Below are 22,084 nucleotides of genomic sequence, written 5' to 3'. Positions count from 1 at the left end.
TTTGGATAATATCTTTTCCAAAAGGACGAAATTCGTAAATATTTATCTCGTGTTTCTTTCGCGCTACAGTTTCGATAAATATCGAACATCGTAGAGTTATTTCGATTTTTCGGTTACGTATCTCTTCCAAATTGATTAAATTCGTAAAATCGGGAGTGAAGATTTTTATTTTGTATTTTGCAACGCATTTTGGATAAATGTCGAACATGGAAGATTTATTTCTTTCAGTTACGTATCTTTTCTGAATTGATTAAATTCGTGAAAAGAGAGCGAAAATTTTTATCTCCTGTTCGACATCCTCCTTTCGCGCTACGATTTGGATAAATATCGAATATTGGAGAATTATTTTTTCCAAATTGATTAAATTCGTAAACGAAAATTTTTATCTTGTATTCTTTCTCTACGATTCGATCCTTCTTGCGTATTTCTTGCAATTTTACACGTATCTTTTCCAAAAGGATGAAATTGATTAGACTCGTAAAACGGGATTTTGTCAAATTTTGTCAAACGTCCGAGTATTTTATTTAAATTTTTCAGTTATTCCAAAAGTATGAATCAATTCAAACATTTCGATCTTTTTTCCTTCGTCGGGACACTGTCTTTCCGAAAAATTAAAATCAAAGAAAGAACAAAAGAATCGACTAATTTCGACTAGATTCGAGGCAAGATAGATATAACGTGACGTGAAACGGCGCTGAGGCAATCGAAAGTTGGCGATCGGCGATGAGAATCGCGAGGGAGGGGGCAAGGCGCTCTTTATCGAGCGGTCGAAACCGTTTTCATACAGTGAACGCTTTGTTGCCGCGATATGAATTGCCTCCTGATTGCTTCCAAGTAGTATACTTGTACCAGTTGTACGCCAAGTTCGATGAATCGCGGTGCAAGCGATCCCGTCCTTTCCCCGTCCACCCAAATTCTCGAAATAATTCGCCGAAGTAACCTTCTTTCTTTCCTTCCGTTCCCATTTTCAACAATTTTCTCGTACTAAATTAAATCGATCCCACCTTCTCAGATTCCATACTTCTCAACGCGTGTCGTTATCTTTCTTCTTTCTTTCCTTCTCTTTCGGTCGCATTCGAAGTATATTCGCTCGAGAGAAAGATGAAAAAGAAAGAAGGCGTTTAAAGGAAGGAGAGAAAGATGGTCGGAGAGATTTCTAACGCGTATTAACGTTTAATTCCCTCTTTTCTTCTCTTTCGATCGCGTTCGAAGCCCGAGAGAAAAGAAGGAAGGTGTTCGAAGGAGAGAAGGAGGGTGAATATGAACGTATGATTCGATTTAACGATGGCGCGTGACAGTTAGGCAGGGGAGGGGTGGGGAGCGTTAAACAGGTTAAAGGGGCGATGGTGGCGGCGTTGGCGGTGATCCGATCAACCTCGACGTTACGATTCCCGCGAACAACACGGGCAAATGGGAAACTTTTTATTAACTTCTTCTTCCTCTTCCTCTCCTTCTTTCTTCTACATCGTTCCTCCGACACGCGTCTTATTTTCAATTCCTTCTCTGAAATCGAATCCCTCATCGGTTCCACGAGCATCGAGAAAAATAATCTGAGAAGAGAACGAGGAGGAAGGCGATCTTTTCTTTTGCTTATAATATATATATATATATATGTATGTATATATATATATATGTATACATCTTTCACTTTTGCCTCTTTCTAGGATGCAAAAGCTTCTTCAAGAGAAGCGTAAGGAGAAACCTAACTTACTCGTGTCGGGGGAATAGGAACTGTCCCATCGACCAACACCATAGGAATCAGTGCCAGTTTTGTCGATTGAAAAAGTGCCTGAAGATGGGCATGCGACGGGAAGGTACGTAACACCTGATCGTAAAATGATATTTCGCTTTCGAGGGGGATTTTCGAAGCGAAGAATAGATTTGAAGGGAGAAGGAGAGAAAGAAAAGGGGGAGGGGAGGGGTGTTGGCCGAGTGATCAAAGTTCAACGAGGCGGAAACGGTTTCTATTTATTTGCCGCGCGCCGATTCTGAGCTGGGCACCGACCAGGAGAGGCAACGGTGTTCGAGCATCCTTGGAACTCGTCGCGCTCCAACGCGGGAGAGACAAGTGCGCTTATTTATATCCGGCCGAGTTCCTCGCCCTCCCCTCCCCTCTTTCGGCCACCGAATCGTCGATCAGGATGATCGTCGAAGGGGGAGGGGGGGGATTTGCGAGATCTTTTTCGCGCTGTCGAAACGTTTTTCTCGTTTCTGGGGAATAGATAGATATCTCTCTCTCTCTCTCTTTCTCTCGTCGCGCGGATTCGCTGCTCCCCCCCTCTCCTCGAACTGTTCGAAGTTGTCGAAATCGTGGAAATTTTGCGGAACGAGACCTCTTTCCGCATTATATTCTTAATAATTCTTTCTTAATATTTTCTTGATAACTTAATTTTCTTAATAATCTAACTCGGTTTGAAATTAAATTTCTTAGGATCGATCGAACTGTTCGAGGTTGTTGGAATCGTGGAAATTTTGGGGAACGAGAGCGATCTCTTTACCTTTCCTTTGTATTTTTAGTAATTTCTTAATATTTTCTCAATGTTAATTTTCTTAATAACTTCGTTTGAAATTAAATTTTTTGGACGAAAGAATTTCGTGGAATCGTCGAACTGTTCGAAATTGTCGAAATCGCGGAAATTTTGGGGAACGAGAGCGATATCTTTATTTCTTATCTGTCGAATTTCGAAATTTTTTGAACGAAAGAATTTCTTAGAAATTCGAAAATTTCGTGGAAATTTTGTACGATTACGAGATTTTCTTTCCATTCTTTAGATTTGAATTTCCCATATATCATAAAATTTGCAACGATTCCGAATGTTTCTATTTTCCTATCGAATTCCTTAAATCTTCTTCGAGATCGAATCGTCGAAATTTTGAATATCTTGAATTTTGCTTTTTATGTTTTAAAATTAATCCCTCGTCGAAATTTTCAACGATTCGATTAGAAACTTTCTTCTATTTTTCCCCACCTTCTTTAGAATCAATCGCTCGTCGAAATTTTCAAGTGTGAAGGAAGCCCTTCTTTTTTTCGCTATCAAAATCAAATCATCGAAATTTTAAACGATGGCTAAACTCCTTTCATCTTCCCTCGAATTCCTCGCACCTTCTTTCAAATCAAATCCTTGAAATTTCGAATATCTTATTCAATTTTTGTGTCGAATTCTTTATCTTCTTTCAATCGAATCAAATCATCGAATATCTTGATGCTTTTAATTTTTATATCGAGTTCCTCATCTTCTTTAGAATCAATCCTTTCCTCGAAATTTTAATCTTCTTTGAAATCAAATTATCGAAATTTCGAATATTTTTTTCAATTTTTGTATCGAATTCTTTATCTTCTTTCAAATCAAATCCTCGAAATTTCAAATATTTTTTTCAATTTTTATATCAAATTCTTCATCTTCTTTAGGATCGATCTTTCCACGAAATTTTAAACTATGACTAAACTCCTTTTCAATCTTTCTTCGAATTCTTCATCTTCTTTGAAATCAAATCATCGAAATTTCGAATATCTTTTTCAATTTTTGTATCGAGTTTCTCATCTTCTTTAGCATCAAGCAACTTCTTTCTTCGAAATTTTAAATCATGACTAAACTAGTTTCATTTTTCTTCGAATTCACGCCTTCGAATATCTTTTTCAATTTTTGTATCGAATTCCTCATCTTCTTTCAAATCAAGTCATCCAAATTTCGAATATCTTTTTCAATTTTTGTATCGAATTGCACACCTTTTAAATCAAATCCTCGAAATTTCGAATATCTTTTGAATATCTTTTTCAATTTTTATATCAAATTCTTCATCTTCTTTAGGATCAATGCTTTCCACGAAATTTTAAACCATGACTAAACTTCTTTTCCATTTTTCTTCGAATTCTACATCTTCTTTGAAATCAAATACTAGAAATTTCGAATATCTTGATGCTTTTTCAATTTTTATATCGAGTTCCTAATCTTCTTTGAAATCAAATCATCGAAATTTCGAATATCTTGATGCTTTTTCAATTTTTATATCGAGTTCCTAATCTTCTTTGAAATCAAATCATCGAAATTTCGAATATCTTTTTCAATTTTTATATCGAGTTCCTCATCTTCTTTAGGATCCTTTCCTCGAAATTTTAAACTATGAATAAACTCATTTCATTTTTCATTGAATTCTTCATCTTCTTTCAAATCAAATCAAATTTCGAATATTTTGATGCTTTTTAAATTTTTGTATCGAGTTTCTCATCTTCTTTAGCATCAAGCAACTTCTTTCTTCGAAATTTTAAATCATGACTAAACTAGTTTCATCTTTCTTCGAATTCACCTTCGAATATCTTTTTCAATTTTTATATCGAGTTCCTCATCTTCTTTGAAATCAAATCATCGAAATTTTAAACCATGAAAAAAAACTCCTTTCATCTTTCTTCGAATATCTTTTTCAATTTTTGTATCGAGTTCCTCATCTTCCTTCAAATTCTTCACACTTTCTTTCAAATCAAGTCATCCAAATTTTGAATATTTTTTCAATTTTTGTATCTAGTTCTTCATCTTCTTTCAAATCAAATCCTGGAAATTTCGAATATTTTGATGCTTTTTAAATTTTTATATCGAGTTCCTCATCTTCTTTGAAATCAAATCATCGAAATTTCGAATATCTTGATGCTTTTTCAATTTTTATATCGAGTTCCTAATCTTCTTTGAAATCAAATCATCGAAATTTCGAATATCTTTTTCAATTTTTATATCGAGTTTCTCATCTTCTTTAGCATCAAGCAACTTCTTTCTTCGAAATTTTAAATCATGACTAAACTAGTTTCATTTTTCTTCGAATTCACGCCTTCGAATATCTTTTTCAATTTTTGTATCGAATTGCACACCTTTTAAATCAAATCCTCGAAATTTCGAATATCTTTTGAATATCTTTTTCAATTTTTATATCAAATTCTTCATTGTGATCAATGCTTTCCACGAAATTTTAAACCATGACTAAACTTCTTTTCCATTTTTCTTCGAATTCTACATCTTCTTTGAAATCAAATACTAGAAATTTCGAATATCTTGATGCTTTTTCAATTTTTATATCGAGTTCCTAATCTTCTTTGAAATCAAATCATCGAAATTTCGAATATCTTGATGCTTTTTCAATTTTTATATCGAGTTTCTTATCTTCTTTGAAATCAAATCATCCAAATTTCGAATATCTTGATGCTTTTTCAATTTTTATATCGAGTTTCTTATCTTCTTTGAAATCAAATCATCCAAATTTCGAATATCTCTTTCAATTTTTGTATCGAGTTCTTCATCTTCTTTAGGATCCTTTCCTCGAAATTTTAAACTATGAATAAACTCATTTCATTTTTCATTGAATTCTTCATCTTCTTTCAAATCAAATCAAATTTCGAATATTTTGATGCTTTTTAAATTTTTGTATCGAATTCCTCATCTTCTTTAGCATCAAGCAACTTCTTTCTTCGAAATTTTAAATCATGACTAAACTAGTTTCATTTTTCTTCGAATTCACCTTCGAATATCTTTTTCAATTTTTGTATCGAATTCCTCATCTTCTTTCAAATCAAGTCATCGAAATTTTAAACCATGAAAAAAACTCCTTTCATCTTTCTTCGAATATCTCGCAGCTTTTTCAATTTTTGTATCGAGTTCCTCATCTTCCTTCAAATTCCTCACACTTTCTTTCAAATCAAGTCATCCAAATTTTGAATATTTTTTCAATTTTTGTATCTAGTTCTTCATCTTCTTTCAAATCAAATCCTGGAAATTTCGAATATTTTGCTGCTTTCTCAATTTTTACATCGAGTTCCTCATCTTCTTTCAAACCAAATCATCCAAATTTCGAATATCTTTTTCAATTTTTATATCGAGTTCCTCATCTTCTTTCAAACGAAATCATCCAAATTTCGAATATCTTTTTCAATTTTTATATCGAGTTTCTCATCTTCTTTAGGATCCTTTCCTCGAAATTTTAAACCATGACTAAACTCCTTTTATCCCGCTGCTCTTCAATTTTCCTCTTCTTCAAAATCAACAAATATCAAACGATCACCAAATTCCCCTCTATCATTCTCCCTAAACCTCCCTAAACCACAACTAAACCCACTTCATCTCCTCATTATTCCTCAACCTTAACATCTCGAATTTTCGAATCCTCCCCCCAATCCCTTCATCCAAATTTCCTCTCCTCACCTTCCTTCTCTCTACCCACCTGCCCCCTTCACCCCGAGAAAGCCAAAAATCCCAAAAAGCAACAAAACTTCCCTCCCTCTCCAATCTCACCCCTTCGAGGAGAGCAGAAATTCGGAAGGAACGCAACGACTCGACCCGCCGACTCCTCTCGACCCCTTCTCGCCACCAGATACCATCTGACCTTGTTCGGGGCGTAAGAGAGCGAGACGGTCGTCGACACGAGCCAACGGTCACGGATCCGTGCAAAACTTGCCGATCCTTGGATTACACGCGTCCTCGCGAGCGGATCACGCGTTTAAGGAGGCTGCGAGCGACGCGGGAATGATAAATCGCGGAGGAGAGGATTTCACCTCGGTGGAAAAAGGGAGGAGAAGAATTCCCACGCCAACGTCCGCTCATTGCCCTCCCTTTTCGATAATAATTCCTTCCTCCTCCAGCGTAGACAAATCTTCCAATTCTCCTCGATCTCTCGCCCTTGATGCTCGGCGGGATTTTGGGATCGAATTATCGGGGCCGAAGAATCGGCGGGGAAGGCAAGAAGGCATCGCGGAGGAGCTGTTTCGAGGCGGCGAGCGAGCGTTGCTTGGCTGCGAGGGGAGGAGGGGAGGGGCGAGGAGAGCCGCGGTGGAAGGGGCCTAGAAGAGGCGCTGGGGAGGGGGAGGGGGGCCTGGGGCGAGTCGGTGGTCCGAGGTCAGCGGGGTGCATGACCTTACCTCGGGGCCCCTTCCTTCCGTGGGGCCCCCGAGGCAGACAGGATGCGCTCAAGATTACCCCGCAGATACTGTCCGCGATGATTACAGAAATCTAGGAAGCCGCTCGATTTAATTAACCCTTAATTGCGAGAATCCTCTCGACGGGGAATGAAAATTCCAATTTCTCCGTCAAATTTCCCGAGACCGGCCATCGCTCGAGAAATCGTCCAAAAATCGTGAAAAAGGAGAATTAATTCTCCAATTCTTCTGGATCGAGGGAAAAGAATTGTCTCCAGAAACGGAGAGGGAGAGAGATCGAACGGGATCGATTAAACGCGGAAGAAATAATCGATCGGTCGAATCGGTGTTATTAGGGAGCCTAGCCGATATATCTGGCTAGCCGAGGGTAGTGGAATCGGTGTGGATTTCACTCATGTATCTCCCTCTCTCTCGCTCCCGTGGCTTCGAATCGCCATGCTGCGCGGCGTGCCGATGCAACGACGACGATGGCCATTATAGCCGCATTAACTGAAATTAGACATTGTTTCCCTTGGAGCTGGTCGGAGCGATGCAACAATGGGAGGACGACGAAGGCGGATAGCTCGAACCGACGGTTCGGGGCAAACCAAAATGGATGAGAGGAGGGAGAACGCGAAAAAAAGTGGAGAGGAAGAGAGCTGGATGGAGAAAAATTACGCGAGAGGCTAACGTACTGGCTCTCGAGGGTGGAGAGAGAGAGAGAGAGAGTGTGCAAAGTCCACTAATTTACCTCTTTTCCATCTCGTGCTCCATCTATCCGTCTATCTATCCATCTCTCTTCTTCTCTCTCTCTCTATACTTTCCTGCCTTTGCCCCTCCCATCCTCCGAGTCCACCTTTCTCCCCAGTGTACGCCGAGAGAAGAGATTGCCGATATTACGGCGGGGTCAGGATCGTGACTTTAATCAATTAGCGAGAGGTTTCTCAGACCCGGGAAATGATTAGTAATCCGACTGACGCTCGATTCTTGATCCTCCGGCGCACCACGGCCAGATTCTTCCTCCACGGCCGATATCTCCTTCTCGAGTTCTCAAGCGTATATTGCACGAAACACCGGGTCAGATAACGTCGGGTAGAGAAGCGCGGTTGCTCCGTCCCGGGGGAAGCTCGAGGAACGAAAGGCCATCGAGCGCCGTTTGATAAATGCCATCGTCTGTCAGATTTTTTCCCCCCTCCCTTCGCCAATCTTGCCGGAATATCTCGCATCTAGGATAGCGAAGCCTTCGATAAAGCGGCCACGAGTGACCGAGTTAAAAATTTCGAGCAGCGTTGTCGTTAAAATCGTCGAAACGCTTCTGGAATTTTGCGTTTAAGAACACGTAGCTTTCGGGTTAATCCGCTCTCGCATCGAGGATGTGCGAAGCCTTTCGATGCTGGCGCCCCTAGCGGCGCAAGTTTTAAAAATTTCGAATGAAGTTTATCGTCGTTGAAACGCTCGAATTTAAACGTTTTTCCTTCCAATGTTGCCGCGTATCTTGCATCTAGGATATCGAAGCCTTTCGATACGGGCGCCGCCAGCGGCACGACTAACAACGACTAAGAATCTCGAGCAAAGTTATTATTATTAAAACGCACGACTGGTTCAAAATTTCGAACAAAGTTTATCGTTGTTAAAATGCCCGGATTTTTCCTTCGCCGATCTTGTCGCGTATCTTGCATCTAAGACGTAGGATATCGAAGCTTATTATTATTATTATTAAAATACTCGAATTCAATTTATTCGTAATCCGCTCTTGGTCGTTATCATCGGTTATTAATGAACGATTAACGAGACATAAATTTATTTTTAACTTAATTTAAATTTTACCCGTACGAATCGTAGGAAGCGAAAATTTTCACGGCGCTCGCACGGAAGATTAGTCACGAATAATGTTTTCTCACGACCTACTTACGCTTTTACCGAAAACAAAAAGAAAAAAAAGCCAAGAAAAGGAAAAGAAGTCTCGATGATAATTAACTTGTTTTACACGTATTTATTTGGACGTATACCTCTTTTCCAATTTTACGTTAGATTTAATTATTAATCGTTCGATCAGAGAAAATGGAGAAAAATTTCAACGTTCGGCTTCGACGACGAGTAACTCTAATAAATATAATTTATTGGATAATTTATTATCCAGATAATTTCACTCCATTATTAGCCGCATCCGTTTCTATCGCTCGACAATTTTTCACGTCACGCGTTATAATTTAACTCGATTCGATATCCTACTCGACGAGAGTAAACACGCGATTTTGACAATATATATACATATATATATATATATTTATGCGCTTAACAAGATAGCGCATTCGCGGTACACGGAAAAATCCTGCCCCGTATAACTCTCCCTCTCTCTATCACTCTTCTTCAATTCTCGCTTCAATTATCCTCTCTCCTATTTCCTCTCTTCCAGAGAGGCAACGATTTTAAAGATACTTCTTTAACCGTGTCTCGAACCATATTCGACAATGTTCGATCAAAATAATGCTCTCTTCCGTTCCCTTCTGAGAAGAAATTGAACGACGCATATATAACAGAAATATAACATTACACGTAAAATATATACAAAGATATCGATCCGCGACGCTGTTGTGCCTATCCTTCGGACAACTTGGAAACGTCGTTCGTCCGAGCGTTTATTTTTGGAACAATTCCAAATCGCGGAGCGAAGGGGGAGGGAATGAAAACGGTGCCCCCTCCCCTCCTTCCCCTCCTTTATGTTTACGCATAATCTCTTTCCGGGGCATTAAAATATAATAAAGAAGTGGACTTATTACCATGACAAAACTGTCGCCGGGTCAAGAGTACCTGACACCGTTTCACCGTTGCGAGTGGAGGGAAGGGGAGGGGGGGGATCAGAGGCGATCGGAACTCGGCCTCGTTATGCATATTCAGAACGGTGCAAGGTCCGTTGCTCGCGCGTTACCCTTTGCCCCCTCCGCCCGCGCGTACGTCTTCGTCTCAGGACCCGCCTCGGATGGACGAATGTCCTTATCTTATCTCATCTCGCCTTATCTTATCTTCGAGCAGGCGGTAATTATTCGTTGCAAGGATGGATTGGCGAGTGACGGATCGATTTCGGGGGAGGGGAGGGGGTATGGGAGGAGAGGAACGACGACCTTCGAGACGGAGTCGGAGCTCTCGCGCGATCAGAATGTGAAAGTTCAACTCGGAAAAGGCGGTCAAACGCTACTACCACGCTTAGCCGCGCACCCACCACTCGCTCTCTGCGCGTATTTATATATACGTACGTGCATGCGCGGCCGTCCTATAATTCTTTTTTCCTCTCTCATCCTCTTTCAGATACACTTTGACCGGTTTCCAACCTGTTTTCCCTCTTCGACTCGAAAATAGTCTCTTTTGAGAAATCTCGAGAGAAATTGGACGGATTCGATCGCTGGTTTTCTTCTTTTTTTTTTTTTTTCGTTTCCTCGAGTTTTCTTCTCGCACAAAAGCGACGGGCCGAGTCGACGAAGGGGGGGGAGAGGTTAAACTCGATGAATAAAACTCGGGACCAGAGTTCGAGCTCTGGAATGGAATGCGAAATTTCGATCCTCTTTTTTTCTCGAACGAGAAGAAGAATTATTATTATTATTATTATTATTATTATTATTCTTATTCCTTCTTCTCTTCTCGAGTGTATTATATTCTTGGAGAAAAGAAGGATTCGAATTTGGAATTTGGAATTTTCTCGCCTCGATCGAGATTTGTTTATCGCAAGGAGGGGGGGAGAAGAATCTGGGGAGGGAAAAGGATGGATGAAAATATGAACTGCTCGTAAAACTCACCTGCATCGCGAGCCAGTCCCTCGATAAACGTGGGCGGATAGAGTTAAAGCGCCTTGTTTTTCTCCAGTTCGAGCTTTCCACTGCTTTTCGAGCAATCTTTGAGAATTTTCTCTCGTTCCAACGGGGTCGAAAATTTTTGTAATAATTTGCAATAATTTCAAAAGTTTTTCTCTCGTTTGAACGAAGTTATCGAAACGAGGAAAAGGAATTGAAAACTCTCTCAATGATATAATTCGAATTAAATATCGAAATTTCGAAACCCATTTCAAAATGTCTCTCGTTCGAAGCGGTTTCCTTGTTAAAAGAACGAAAGTGATTAAAAATTCTAGAAACTTTTGATACAGCGTTTAAAAATTTCAAAATTTTCCTTCTTCCCAACAAGGAAAATTCGAGATGGTCTCCTCGTTAAATTCCAGAAACTTTTGATATAGCGTTTAATAGCGTCTCCAATAATACAATTCGAGGTATTGAAAAATTTGAAAATTTTCTTTTCATTCCAAGGAAAAGGAGAATTGATCTCTCCGTTGAAAGAAGAAAGGATGCAAATAGAAAATTTTCCAAAAACTTTCCGTATCGCGTCTTCAATTTTTCCAATTCGAAATTTTTGTCATCGAAAAATTTCCAAACTTTTCTTCTTCTTTTCCAACGAGGAAAGAAATTCAAAGTGGTTTCCTTATTGATCTCCAAAAAATATACAATTCGAGCTAAATATTATTAAAAATTATGAAAAATTTTCAACGCATTCTTTTTAACGGGGAAAGGAACTCGAAGCGACTTTCTTATTCAAAGGAATAAGGCGATCAAAAATTTCGAAAACTTTTCGCATGATTCGAATTAAACATCGAAAAATTTCGCCGCGTTCCTTTTTTACTTTCGTTCGAGGAGGAAAGGATTCGCCTACTTCTATCGAAAGGAGAAACGAAAAAACTGACTCGTCGGTCAAAAATTCCAAAAACTTTCAGCATAGACTTCAATCGTGCCTCCAATGATACAATTGCAAAAATTTCAAAAAGAGAAGTGGTCTCCTTATTGAAAGAAATTTTAATCAAAAATTCCAAAATCTTTCACTGTCTCCAATTTTCCAATAATACAATTTTCGAAGTACAATTTGAAAAATTTCAGAAAAAGGAACTCGAAGTAATCTCTTTATTAAAAGGAGGAACAAGAGGAATTGACGCAACGATCAAAAATCCCAAGAATTTTTCGCATAGATTTCAATTTTTTAATAGTACAATTTGAAAAATTTCAAAACTTTTTCTTCCAACAAGGAAAGGAAGTCGAAGTGGGTCTTTTTATTCCAAAAATTCCAAAAATTTTTCACAGATTTCAACCATGTTTTTAATTTTTCCAATAATATACAATTCGAGAAATTTCAAAACCTTCTTTTTTCTTTCCAATAAAAAAAAGAAATTGAAGTTTCTTTATTCCAAAAATTCCAAAAACATTCTACACTGTGCCCTCAATTTTTCCAATAATACGTAATTTTCAAAATTCGAAAACTTTCTATTTCTATTTAAACCTTCCATTTTCTTTCAAATAAGAAAAGGAACTCGAATTGGGCCTCTTTATTCCAAAAATTCCAAAAACTTTCCTCACAGACTTCAACTATGTTCAACTCAATTTTTCCAAAAATACAATAATTTCCAAAATATAATTCGAAAAATTTCAAAACTTTCCTTCTTCCTTCAAATAAGGAAAGGAACTCGAATTGGGCCTCTTTATTCCAAAAATTCCAAAAACTCCACACAGATCTCAACCGTGCCCTCAATTTTTCCAATAAAATACAATTTAAAACTTCAAAACTTCTCTTTTTTCTTTGCAACAAAAAGAACTCATAACAAGAACTAATAATTTCCAAAATATAATTCGAAATTATTCTTCAAAACCTTCCATTTTCTTTCAAATAAGAAAAGGAACTCAAATTGGGCCTTCTTATTCCAAAAATTCCAAAAACTCCACATAGATCTCAATCGTGCCCTCAATTTTTCCAATAAAATACAATTCGGAAAATTTCAAAACTTCTCTTTTTTCTTTCCAATAAAAAGAACTCGAATTATATTTCTTCATTCCAAAAATTCTAAAAACTTTCCACACAGATCTCAACCTTGCCCTCAATTTTTCCAATAAAATACAATTCGAAAAATTTCAAAATTTTCCTTTTTCCTTCAAATAAGGAAAGGAACTCGAATTGTACCTCTTCATTCCAAAAATTCCAAAAACTTTCCTCACAGACTTCAACCGTGCCCTCAACTTTTCCAATAATACACAATTTTTCCAATAAAATACAATTCAAAACTTCTCTTTCTCTCTCCCTCTCTCCCTCTCTCTCTTCCTGTCTTCCACCGAACTCGAGCTCTCCTCAAAATCAAAAGGAGGCACGGAAAGGAAGCGGATAAAGTATGGGAAAGATACGAAGGATTTCGGTGGGTCGCCGCGCGAGTGAATCACGTTCCGAAAGTGGACGGGCGGGCGGCGGGAGCGGGGGGCGATTGGGAAAGACAGTGGGTCAAAAAGTGGGGTCTGTCGGCCGCGCGCGAAACAAGGACATCCGCGTAAGAGGAAGAAATTCTTTCCTCTTCCAGGAGAGACTCCCACGCGATCGTCGTCTCTCCTCTTCCTCCAGGCGATCCGGGGGGGCGGCCCCCTCACGCGTGCCCTCCATTTTCCCCACAACGCGAACCGGAACGAATTGCGATTCAACAGTCGCCACTTCCTCCTCCTCCTCCTCTTTCTTCTTCGAGGAAAGGTGTTGTTGTTGCGCGAAATTAAGATTTGTTGTAAAAATTGTCACTGAGGGAAAAAGTCCTGGTTGGAACGGAGTTGGAATTGGAATAAAAGGAGCTCGGTTAATTTGGCGCAATTATAAAACAGTTTCTTGCCAAAATTTAACTGTAATAATAATAATAATAATTGGGAATAATCATTTCGAAAAATCGATATATATATTGTTTTAAATTAAAATTCTTGTAACAACGAAAGTGTATCGATGGTTGCTCCAGTTCAAATATCTTCAAATTCGTTATCGAAGATTAGATGGATAAAAAGGAATATATTGAGACACGCGTAGAGATCGATGTATTCGAAGGAACGTTAGTTGCGAACAGGTCGTTGGAGAAGTGGAACGAGTAGAAAAGATGGAAGAAAGCGTGTTATTGATATTCCAGATCGATTTCATAACTCGTCGTTTCTTCCATTCATTTCGGTAGATCTCTCGTTTTTTCTCTCGAAATATATATATATATATATTTCTCGCGAAGTTGCTCGCATAACGCAAGATCGTGGGGCATCGAATAGCATGCGAGCGGAGGTCTGGCCGCGAGCAGGCACCGTGGGAATGTTAGGCGGGCCCACTGGCCGCTGCCCTCTCTCCTTCCTCTTCGCTCTTCCTTCCTTTGCCTCGACCTCTTCTCCTATCCGTTCTCCTATTTCTTCCTTCCCTCTTCCCGCCCCCCCCTCCATTCCGTTATTGGACGCGTTTAACCACACTTGCGCGCAACTTTTTCTTCCTTTCCTCCTTTTTGTCTCGTTCGCCGATACAAATTCCCCCTTGAGACTTTTCTCAAAAGCGATGAAAATTTCATTCGTCATCCTCGTCCGTCTCTCTCTCTCTCTCCGTCTACCGTGCGTGCAACTTCCCTTCTCTCGCGCAATTTTGTCTTTAAATCGTTCTTGGAAGGGCGAGTTGAAAATTGTCCCAGTTGAAAATTTCACACGCGCGGAATTTGTACGTTCTTTTCGCCATCGAGCGGTAAATTATCCATCTGAAAAGATACAGGTACGTGTAGATATAGATTTTTGCTAAAATTGGACCGAGTGTGAACGATCGAAGAGAGTTGGAACTCGCATCACATAGCTCCGCCGGCTACGCGAAATTCTCGCTCCTTCGCCTTTGCCAACAGTTGGGCATTAACCCTACTTGAAAAAAGTAAACTGGTTAAAAATAAACTTACTTACGAGTAATCGTTTGTTAAAATTGCTTCCGATTGTTATTATTATTATTATTATTCTTTCGAACGATAATAAATCGAATCGAAGTAATTTTATTATTCGTATCTTGCTTCGACTGTTACATTCACGAGTACAATACACCCAAACACGCTTACGCAACCACGAATGACGAATAAAATGAATCGCGAGATCACGGAATGACACTTATTAAAAAAAAAGGGGGGAAAAAAGAAGGAAAAAAGAAACGAACCAGATTCTCAGTAATCTCGGTAAGCTTGGTTACCAACGTATCGTCGAATTAACGACGACAGGACGAGTAGGTAAGGGAGGGGGGGCGAGGAAGGAGGACGCTCGCTGTCTCTTTCTCTCGAGGAATGGGAGGGGATAGGATAGTCGAGGACGAGGCAAAGTCGGTAACCTTCTTTCCGGCGAAATTATCATAATGGCTCGGAACAGAAGCATGGCCCGAAGCGACCTCCGCTCGAGTCGAAAACTGGCCGTTGTACGAGATGCATGCGCTACGCTCGCTTTGGACGGGTATGTAAGCGCGTGTGCTCGCCTCGAACCCGACCGAGGTTGCCCTGGCGGGCCACAACGCCGGCTATATACACACACTTCCAATGCCTCTCTCTCTCACACGGTAATTACGTGACGTATTAATACCAGTTATTCCGCGTCGACTGGTTCTCTTGCCCGTCTCGATCCGCAGGTGTATTTCGGATCTCTCTCGATCCTTCTCTCTCTCTCTCACTCTTCTCCCTATCTCGCCGTCTCCGTCTCGCGCGCGCACGCGCTCTCGTCTTCCTTTCGTTCGTCCCGTCCCGTCTCGCCCGTCCCCCTTCCATATAGCGAGGATTCGTTCCTCTCGCCGGTTTCGCGACTCGCACGTATCCTCCCACGAGGAGAGTACCGCGTCTACGTGGCCGCCGTTTAATGGGATAGTTTTTTCTCCTTTTTGTAGAAGAAAAGGAAGAGTTTTCGAAGGATGGTGCGCCGCGTGTTAATACCCGCGTGAATCGGAATAAGAAGTAAAATTCGACGGAGTCTCGAGCCGTCGATAAAGAATATATTCGAACGAAGAAGAGAGAGAGAGAGAGAGAAGGTGAAAGCGAAGAGAAGAATCGATATTCGTCGCTCGAAACGTAATAACGAACGTTGCTCGCTTCGAAATTTTTAACTACTTTCCTCACCGCGGATCAACTCCGGTCCGAAGCGTGAACGCGTGTAACGGGACGACGATACGGAAATCTTAATAGCATCGACTCGCGGCACTTCTCCCGCCTACTCTTTGCCTTGCCACCTTCGAGCCGGAACTGTTGCCCGCGGGGACGAGCACCCGCTTATTAGCCGTGTAAAAATCACTCCACGCGATGCTGCGTCGGCCACGCGATACCACCACCCCTCCTCTCCGCTTTCTCCTTTCTTCTCGACTCCCTCCTCAACTTTTCGTTTCCCATTTTTTCATTTTTACGTAACGCAAAATTACGTAACTCGCAATACTCGCGATATAATAGTCGAAAAGAAGCAATTACTCGTCGGTACAATTTTAAAAAATTCGCCCTACTCGCGATTAACGCTCGACTCATTGACTGGCTGGCTCGAGAATCCATTACGGTGAAAGAAAGCTTCGATACGGCCGGTTGAAAAACTGAAATCGTGGCAAGGTAAGAAAGGAAGGAAAAAAAGATGGATAGGTGGGTAAGAAGCTCCCTTCCCATCATTAGGCCGTTTGGCCGCGAGGCCGCCGCAGGGTTTTACGTAGGTGTTTATTTATCGTCGGAGGCCGCACGGAGGAGAATTAGTACCGGCCTGTATAATCTCTATTTGGAGTAATTATCTTGCAAACGTTAATGGATCTCGTTCCGCTCCATCTTGGTCGAGACGTAGAACGGAACCCTTCTCGATCGTTGCATACGAATCGATGGAATTTTCTCGAAAATTACTATAAATTCAAAGTTTGGAAAGAAAGGAAGAGTTCATCGGAGAGTAATAATCCATTTTATCGATTCTATCCAATTTTTCCGCAAGGGAAAAATTTTTAGGAGGGGATGGGACAAAGTTGGAGGAGAACGCGGAAGAAAGTTGGTCTCTGCAAGCGGCACGTACGAGTTTACGAGTTACGGCGAGATACGAGATATGTCGTAATCGGCGACCCAATGACCTCGTGCCTGATGTTCATGTAGGTCGTCGTCACCGTGTGAATCGGCGGGAAAATCGCCGATTTCGACTAGACTCCCTCCTCTTACCTCGTTCCTCGAAGCGTTTTACGTATTACTCGCTTTGGCCCGGCGTGAAAATAAATCCGGGCTCGAAAAAAGAAAAAAAAAATACAATCGAATGGAGCGCGTTGGAAATCTGCATGTTCACGGTTCGTTCGTCGAAATTGACGAGCGCGCGCGACCGTTGGAGCGTGACGAAAGCCCGAGCGCGGGTCGGATCCGCCTATTGAACTTTAACTCCTCGCGATACACCGTGAAATTTTTGCCAACGCCAATGGAATTGCCCCTTCCCGATCGAGCTCCTCATTCCGCTCATTTTGCTTCCGACCGATTCGAATTTTAGCAAGCAAGTTTATATACCCGTTTGTATTTATATTTCCGTGGACCGAGTAATTATTTCGAGTTTACAATTGTATTTATATTTCGCGTGGTCGGTCGTTCGAGTAATTATTTCGACGTTCCGTCGCGAGGGAGATCTCTCTGCGCCCGCGGAGTGGAGAGTGGCGAGTCTTTCTCCTCCTGCCTCCCCACCCTCGATCGCTTGACCGCTTCGTTCTCTCACCGCGGCGGCGTCACCGTCGTCAATCCACGTCCGACGATTTCTCTGTGCTTCTCCAACTCCCCTCCCCCAACGATCGAAGAAAGAACGAATTTCCACGAGCGAAAACCGTCTTCCTCTCCTTCTTCCTTTCCTCCCCTCCTCCTGTTCGAGATTCCGGATCGGAATCTTTGCTTGGACGCGAAGAAAAAGAAGAAGAGAAAGGAGGAGGAGGAGGAGGAACATTCTGGAATGGAAAAAGATTTCTCGGCCTGGACTTTGACACGCCGGCAAAGTCGAAGATAACGCCGTTTATCGCGTTTGTATGTACGAAGCTTGTCGAGACACGCTTTTTTTTTCCTCTCCTTTCGCCTCGACTCGGACCGAGTTCTTCCCGAGCGCGTGTTTTCGCGCCGATTCGCGACCGTCCCGCGATAACCGTGAACCGGCCTCCCCCTCCCCCGCCCCATTTTTCGGGACAAAAAATAAGTAGCGGCCGCCGCCGATAACGATTAATGGCGGCCCGACGGTTATCGGCCGACCTTCGACCTCCCTCTCCGCCTCCTCCTCCTCCCCTCCCCTCCACTGCTTCCTTCGACAACAGAAGTCGCGGTTAGGTGGAGGGGGAAGGACGCTAGTCGTGTCGAATTACTTTGTTGTTGTTTGTGTCGTCGTCCTCGTCGCGCTCGTGTCCCGTTTTTTTCTTTCCTCTTCTTTTCGGTAATTTTCCTCTCCTCGAACGAGATACGCGTTTCTTCTTCCGAGTGAGACGGTTTCTATGTTGTGTGAACTTATACGATCGAAGGATAATATTATTTCGCAAATGTGAGAAATTTGTCAAGGGAGGGACGTTTAATCTATTATAATCGAAAGAGTGGAAGAGTGGAAAAATATTGCGCGAAGTTGTAAATAAATGGTTGTTACAAAATTGTAGGCAAATATTGAATTCATTCTCTTCGCTTATACGCGCGCATTCGCTTTGAGTCGTAATCCTCCCGGCGCGGACAAAAGCCAGCTCCTTTTACGAACGTTATACGCGAATAAAATTAAAATACATTCATTTATAAATTTATTACGTATCCATAAGCGAGGGAATTCTCCTCGATTTCCCCGTTTCCCACTCTCTCTCTCTCTCTCTCTCTTCGAATACAGAATTCGCGTTTGTTTAAACAAATATTTTATTTTATATCGAATGCGCGAATCTTTACGAGCACGAACTTCTTAATGCGAATTCTTTCTTCTTTTTTTCCGTCTCTCTCTCTCTCTCTCTCTCTTCTTTTCTTTTCTTCGCTTTTCTTTATTTTCACCGCGACGAATAAGAGTCGAACTCTTCCCTCGCGTACGTTTCGAGAGTTCTCTCGATTATCCGGCTACGAATTTCCACCAGCCAATTATTTTCCGCTCGAACGAGCCACGAAACGAGTATCCGTGTTCGGGCCGGCCGCGGGGTAACGGTACCCCGCTTCTACACCGAGCGAAATAACAGAGTCTCCTCGCTCGATCGTAAGGGAAACCGATTCGCTCGATCGAGAGATCGGCGCCGATCCTTTTTGATATTTCGAATAACCCATTTTCGAATCACGATTTTTTCTCACGTTCGTATAAGAGTATAGGAGGGTAAATGGGTAAATGAGACGCTGTACGAACGCCTCGCGAGTTGGCGAAAGGAAGCCATTGGGGGGAAACGTATATTTTTCTATATTTTTCTATTTTTAAATTCTTATTTCTCTCGATCTTTCGAACGGCGATTTTTTTGAGCAGTGTGCTATTACATCTCACGGGTTGGTAATTTTACGACGTGAAAGAGGAAGCGAAAGGGAGGAAAGTCTAGATTTCGTTATTTTTAAATTGCAAATTTTTCGATCGAATAACGATTTTTTTTCTTTCGAGCAATACGCTGCGTATGTTACAATCTCACGAGTTGGTGATTTTCCAATATGAAAAAGAAAGCGAAGGAAAGGTAAATTCTAAAGTCCAAATTCCAGGATCTCTCGAATGGCGATTTTTTTCTTTTAATTTCACGAATTAGTAATTTTCTAACGTAAAAAGGAAGCGAAGGAAACGTGAATTCTAAATTCCATGATCTCTCGAATAGCGATTTCTTCTCTTCGAGTAGAAAGAAATGTGAAATTTTCTTATTAAATTCCTATTAAATTCCAATTTTCCATTTCTGAAATATGAATAGCGATTTTTTCTCTTCGAGTAGAAGGAAATTTTCCTATTCTCAAATTCCAAATTTCTCAAATATGATTTTTCGAATAACGATTTTTTTTCTTCGAGTAGAAAGAAACGTGAAATTTTCCTATTTTTAAATTCAAAATTTCCCTTTTCACGATCTTTCGAATAGCGATTTTTTCTCTTCGAGTAGAAGGATATGTGAAATTTTCCTATTCTTAAATTCTCATTTCTCAAATACGATCTCTCGTGATTTTTTCCTTTTAATTTCACGAATCAAATTAATAATTTTCCGATATAAAAAGGAAAGGAAAGAAATGTGAACTCTGAATTCCAAATTCCACGATCTCTCGAATAGCGATTTTTCTCTTCGAGTAGAAGAAAATATGAAATTTTTCCTATTCTTAAATTCCAAATTTCCATTTCTCAAAAATGATGATAAATAAAAAATAATATAATAATATAAATAATAAGATATGAAATAGGAAATATGAAATGTTCCTATTCTTAAATTCCCATTTCTCAAATATCTTTCGATTTTTTCCTTTTAATTTTACGAATCAAATTAATAATTTTCGATATAAAAAGGAAAGGACGGAAATGTGAACTCTGAATTCTAAATTGATCTCACGAAGAGCGATTTTTCTTTTCGAGTAAAAGAAAATATGAAATTTTTCCTATTCTTAAATTCCAAATTTCCATTTCTCAAAAATGATGATAAATAAAAAATAATATAATAATATAAATAATAAGATATGAAATAGGAAATATGAAATTTTCCTATACTTAAATTCCAAATTTCCATTTCTCTAAAATTTTCCTATTTTTAAATTCCCATTTCTTAAATACGATCTCTCGATTTTTTCTTTTTAATTTCATTAATAATTTTCCAATATAAAAAGGAAGCGAAAGAAATGTGAATTCTGAATATTCCATGTAGAAAAAAATACTAAATTTTGCTATTCTTAAATCCTAAATTTCCATTTCTCAAAAACGATGATAAATAAAAAATAATATAATAATATAAATAATAAAATATGAAATAGGAAATATGAAATGTTCTTAAATCCCAAATTTCTATTTCTCAAAAATAATCACAAATAAAAAATAATATACTAATATAAATAATAAAACATGAAATAGGAAATATGAAATGTTCCTATTCTTAAATCCCAAATTCCACATTCTCTGTAACAACAATTTTTCCCTTTTAACCTCGTAATAATATAAAAAAATATCCATTGCCCCAAACATACTTCTCCCTTCTCCCTTCTTATATCAGAACGATTCAACGAAAGAAAAGCAACAAGAAAATCCGAATTTCGCCACTCGAAGGACGACGTCGACGCAGGAATTCGAGCGTTGCCCAGCGGGGTGTCGGCCCCGCCAGACCCCGACCAAGAAGAAGAAGAAGAAGACCGAAACAGCCTCCCCCTCCCCTCCCCTCCCCTCCCTCCCCCAATCGCGAAACAAAGCGGAAAGAGACTCGAGCCCTATTGGAACTCGAGGCAGGAAGCGAGCGAATAAACGAACGAAACGAAAAATTGGTGTGTTGCAGCGGTGCAAAGGGGACGAGTGCCGCCGTCGCAGCCGTCGCTGCCAGGCCTGCCGGGCCAGTTCGCCCTGACGAACGGGGACGCCGTGGCGTGCGCGAGCCTCAACGGCCACTCGTACCTCTCCTCGTACATAAGCCTGCTGCTCAGGGCGGAACCCTACCCGACCTCGCGCTACGGCCAGTGCATGCAGCCCAACAACATCATGGGGATCGACAACATATGCGAGCTGGCCGCCCGGTTGCTCTTCTCGGCGGTCGAGTGGGCGAGGAACATCCCGTTCTTCCCCGACCTCCAGGTCACCGACCAGGTAGCCCTTCTGAGGCTAGTGTGGAGCGAGCTGTTCGTGCTCAACGCGAGCCAGTGCTCGATGCCGCTCCACGTGGCGCCCCTCCTCGCCGCCGCCGGCCTCCACGCCTCCCCCATGGCGGCGGACCGCGTCGTCGCCTTCATGGACCACATCAGGATCTTTCAGGAGCAAGTGGAGAAGCTCAAGGCCCTCCACGTAGACTCCGCCGAGTACAGCTGCCTCAAGGCCATCGTCCTCTTCACCACAGGTCAGACCTTTTCCCCCTTCTTTTCTCTCTTTCTTTCTCTTCTTCGCGAAATTCGAACCAATTTCGGCGAGTTTCGGGCACGGGGATAGCGATCTGGGGAGGAATAATGGGACGGCGGAGGAGGAAACGTCCGGATAGAGGCTTCCGTAAATGGCGGCGGTTCGATAGGGGGGACAAGTCCGCCTGGATCCTCGCCTTTGATCGGGACGGGGAGAGAGATAGTGTTATCGATGGAGGGGAGGGCTGTCACGCGACGAGGAGAGACACGAGGGATGGATTCGATCGGCGTCGAGCACAATGCCCCCTTCTCGAAACACCTGTCGATCGCTCTCCTTCCGATTTCATCGCGCAGACCCGCCGATTTTTCCCTCTCGATGCGCGGTGTACGTTTCCTCGTCCTCGGCGCGAAAA

The 22,084-nt window shown here is 41.2% G+C and overlaps 1 protein-coding gene and 1 long non-coding RNA gene across 4 annotated transcripts in view; one reads left to right on the top strand and one right to left on the bottom strand.

The window, feature by feature from the left end:
* Nucleotides 1-22,084, top strand: part of LOC108003229 (nuclear receptor subfamily 2 group F member 1-A) — a 57,728-nt gene that overhangs the window by 6,972 nt on the left and 28,672 nt on the right. Inside the window, exons 2-3 of one of the 2 annotated variants that reach the window (XM_062076611.1) lie at nt 1,665-1,814; nt 21,122-21,673. In XM_062076611.1, the coding sequence (XP_061932595.1) occupies nt 1,665-1,814; nt 21,122-21,673 (702 nt within the window). The remainder of the gene's footprint in view (nt 1-1,664; nt 1,815-21,121; nt 21,674-22,084) is intronic. The other variant, XM_062076612.1, reaches the window with a different exon arrangement.
* Nucleotides 13,565-16,024, bottom strand: LOC133666307 (uncharacterized). 2 transcript variants are annotated; one of them, XR_009830316.1, is made up of 2 exons: nt 14,638-16,024; nt 13,565-14,444 (listed from the first exon to the last, which is right to left on the bottom strand). It is a non-coding gene; the product is annotated as an uncharacterized LOC133666307 (long non-coding RNA). The 2 variants fall into 2 exon arrangements; XR_009830315.1 differs by having other exon boundaries at nt 15,822-16,024.

The sequence above is a fragment of the Apis cerana genome, linkage group LG6 (assembly GCF_029169275.1).
Source record: "Apis cerana isolate GH-2021 linkage group LG6, AcerK_1.0, whole genome shotgun sequence".
Lineage (NCBI taxonomy): Eukaryota > Metazoa > Arthropoda > Insecta > Hymenoptera > Apidae > Apis > Apis cerana.
Note: the sequence above shows the minus strand (reverse complement) of the source record. Positions and strands in the feature narration are given on the sequence as shown.